A 3,527-nucleotide genomic window follows, 5' to 3' on the forward strand; every position below is an offset into this window, starting at 1 on the left:
ACATCAGGATTATATACAGTCATTACAATAAATTTGAATTTTACAAAATGTGCAAGTTACTGTATTCAGTTCAAAATTGTCCCAACAGTCCCTGTCTTAGTTGGGCTTTACTACTGTGAAGAGACTCCATGGCCAAGGCATCTCTTATAAAAGCAAACATTTAATTGGGGCTCACTTCCAGGTTCAGAGGTTCAGTCCACTGTCATCATGGTGAGAAGAAAGGCAGGCATGGTGCTGGAGGAGCTTAGAGATCTATCTTGATCCAAAGGCAGCCAAGAGAGGACTCTTCTGCACTATGTGGACCTTGAGCACTAGGAGCCCTCAAAACCCACCTACACAGTTACACACGTCCTCCAACAAAGACATGTCAATACAAACAAAGACACACTACCTAATAATGCCACTTCCAACTGGGCACATGGTCCCTCAGTATCTTGCATGCAGACATGCACACTCTCCTGCAATTTTGGGAACACAAATTAACATAATGCAAGCAGCATTATACAAAACCCACTCTATTTACCCCTTTTTGTCCAGTTAAAAAGGCTCTTTTATCTCATATATAAATTGAACACAGTTATAACAATTATTCAGATTATAATGTATGATGGATATGATATGATATGATATGATATATGATATGATATGATATACATGACAACATCGAGTTTATCATATTTGGCATTGAAATAAATTTCTCCATCATCTATCCTAACTTAAAAAGTTTACAATTCTATACCTGAAATACGTCTTGTTTTAACTTGGATTACCATCTGAAAACCATCCTGTCAAATCTAGATATTCATCCTGAATTTTAAACAACTTAAGTTTGTTATGAGACTATAACTAGTCTTCAACCCCATCAGAGATCCAAAAATGAATCAAATATTACCCGAATGTATAGGAAGCACAAAAACATAGCTTCTAAATCTTAAACAATTTGTAGAGACAGATGACTGCCTGAAGTGTGAAGGGAGCAGACATGGTTCCTAGTCAAAAAATCTATTAATAATGTAATGATTTTAAATGCCATATTCTGTGGATCTCTGATGCTTTGAAGACTATCTGTCTACATATTATATCTGAAGTGTTAAATCTTGACTACTCTTAGCTATTAATATTTGAATGATATTGAAAACATTTTTAGTATAATTAAGTCTAATATTACTATGAGTTTACTATCTGAGCTTTAACTTGCTTTACTTATTCATCCTAAACAGTTTGTAACAGCAGCTATTAGAAGGACTGGGTCTAAGCCTTGTATTCTTAAATGAGTTGCATTGGCACAATGGCTATCTAAGAGTAAGAAAATTAATTTTAATATTGGTATCAATATACAAAAATTTATACCGATGACAACTTTAAATCTGTATCAATATATTAATTCTGTGCTAAGGTAAGAAAATAAAACTTTAATTCTTCATCAAAATGTAAAGATTTCTACCAATGTCATATTATGGCAATAAAATGTTTTGTTTAAAAGTAAATTTAGTAATCCTTTCCCATTTATCTAATTTCTTATAAAATTACTCTATCCCCCTTTCTTTCTTTCAACCCCCTTACCTTTACCTCAGAAAGAAAGGACAGGGAAGAGGAGAGGAAAGATAGAAATCCCCAAGACTAAGCTCTCTGTTTACTTTCCTCCCTGTCCAAAATGATGGCCATTTTCAAATTAGCCCTTAAAATTACAACCTACTTATAATTTATTTAAATATCTATAACCAGACACTCAAATCCAAGGGATAGGGATGATGAGTCTCCATAGCAACTTCCTGCTGAAAGGGGGTGGGGAAGGAGTGAACTTTCCTCTCCCTCTCCTTCTCCAGGCATGGCAGATCTCCTTCCTCCCTCCTTCCTCAGTCCCTTCCCCAGGAATCCTAAAAGTCCTGCCTCTGTCTGNCATGCCCAGTCATTGGCTGCCAGAATCTTTATTTCGCAATCAAAGCAAAATGGGGGCAGTGACCCTCGGGGTCTTGAATGGGACATGGGTATTCTTGTGCAATCTGGGGGACACAAATTAACATAACAAGTAGCATTAGCCCAAACCCACCACAAGGAGCTTTCCTCAGCAGGTATCCCATGGCTTTGGCATTTCTAACATCTCAATATTTTCACAAGATCTTTACAAGTTCTGGATTGTAGTTGAAATGAAAAGTCCAAATGGAAACAATAACCATGTCATAATAACACCTAGCATGGTGTAGCTACCCCTTATTCAACTGCAGAAGCATAAACAATAACCTTATCTCTATGGGAGCCTGCCACGAACTCACCACTTGCTTAATTGCATTTAATGTCCTTGGGCACAGGATTTAGCTCCATTCTAGTTCCAGGTCACCCTTTAATATGGGACAGAGACATGCTTTATTTTTCCTCTCTAAGAAAACTATACTTGATAAAAATGTTCTTCATGAGAATAAACAAGAGGACAAAGTCTATGCTAGGCTTTTTTGAGACTTCCTTTGTCAATGTAATAATCTGAATCTCCACATCTGATTCGCTAGCAGACTCTTCAGAAAAGTTAAAAAAAACAATCAGTAACATTCTTCACCAGAACATCATAAGAATGATCTCTAGACAACATAGTCAATTTCTGCTCCTCTGAAACATCTTCAGCCAGGACCCCAGAATTCAAATCACTTTCAACACCAATGTATTCCATATTTCTACTAATATGGCCCATTAAGACCCATTCATAGCATTCCACTCCTTTCCCAATGCAAAGTTCCAAAATCCACATTCCCTCCAAACAAAACCTTGGTCAGGCCTATCACAGCTATACTCAGTCTCTGATACCGAATTCTGTCTTATTTTTGGGTTTTATTGCTGTCAAGAGACACTGCAACCAAAGTAACCCTTATAAAGGACATTTAATTGGACTTGGCTTACAGTTTCAGAGGTTCAGTTCATTACTATGATAGTGAAAAGCATAGCAGCATGCAGACAGACATGATCCTGGAGGCCAATAGTACTACATTTTAATCCTAAGGCAACCAGGATGGGACTCCCTTCTGCCCTAAACAGAGCTTGAACACTAGGAGCCCTCTAAGACCATCTACCCAGTAACACACTTCCTCCAACAAGGACACACCCTTTCCAATAAAGCCACCCCTCCTACGAGTGCCACTTTCCATGAACCAAGGATATTCAAACTGCTACAGTCCCTAAACAAATGTCACATCTGACCTTCATACTTGCTCATCCAGAGTAGCTGAGATGGTTGTGTTCTATGTGTGGTAAAGCAGAGCTGCCTCTAACTATGTNCGTCCTTCTGAAATGACTCTGTGTGTCTTCCAGGAAAGGATTTCATCTGGGAAACAGAGGCAGTGATTGGAAAACAAACATCNCTGTTGATCAGAGCACAGACTATGCTGAACTGGTTCTGCCTGTAGAAGAAATCACACTTGGAGAGAAAAATAGGAATTCAATGAAAGATAGTCAAATGAAAAGAACAGAAGTCAAAAGTATATTACAGGTTTTGGGTGCCCTGCTGAATTCTGGAGGGGGTGTGGCCAAGGCTCACATTA

At 38.1% G+C, this 3,527-nt stretch overlaps 1 protein-coding gene across 1 annotated transcript in view; it reads left to right on the top strand.

Annotated features, from left to right (window-relative positions):
* LOC110304535 (schlafen family member 12-like) overlaps positions 1 to 3,527 on the top strand; it is a 397,153-nt gene that overhangs the window by 74,328 nt on the left and 319,298 nt on the right. Inside the window, 2 exon segments of the mRNA XM_029483549.1 lie at positions 3,212 to 3,231; positions 3,298 to 3,343. Of these exon segments, the coding sequence (XP_029339409.1) occupies positions 3,212 to 3,231; positions 3,298 to 3,343 (66 nt within the window).

This window comes from Mus caroli, chromosome 11 (assembly GCF_900094665.2).
Source record: "Mus caroli chromosome 11, CAROLI_EIJ_v1.1, whole genome shotgun sequence".
NCBI classification, from domain to species: Eukaryota; Metazoa; Chordata; class Mammalia; order Rodentia; family Muridae; genus Mus; species Mus caroli.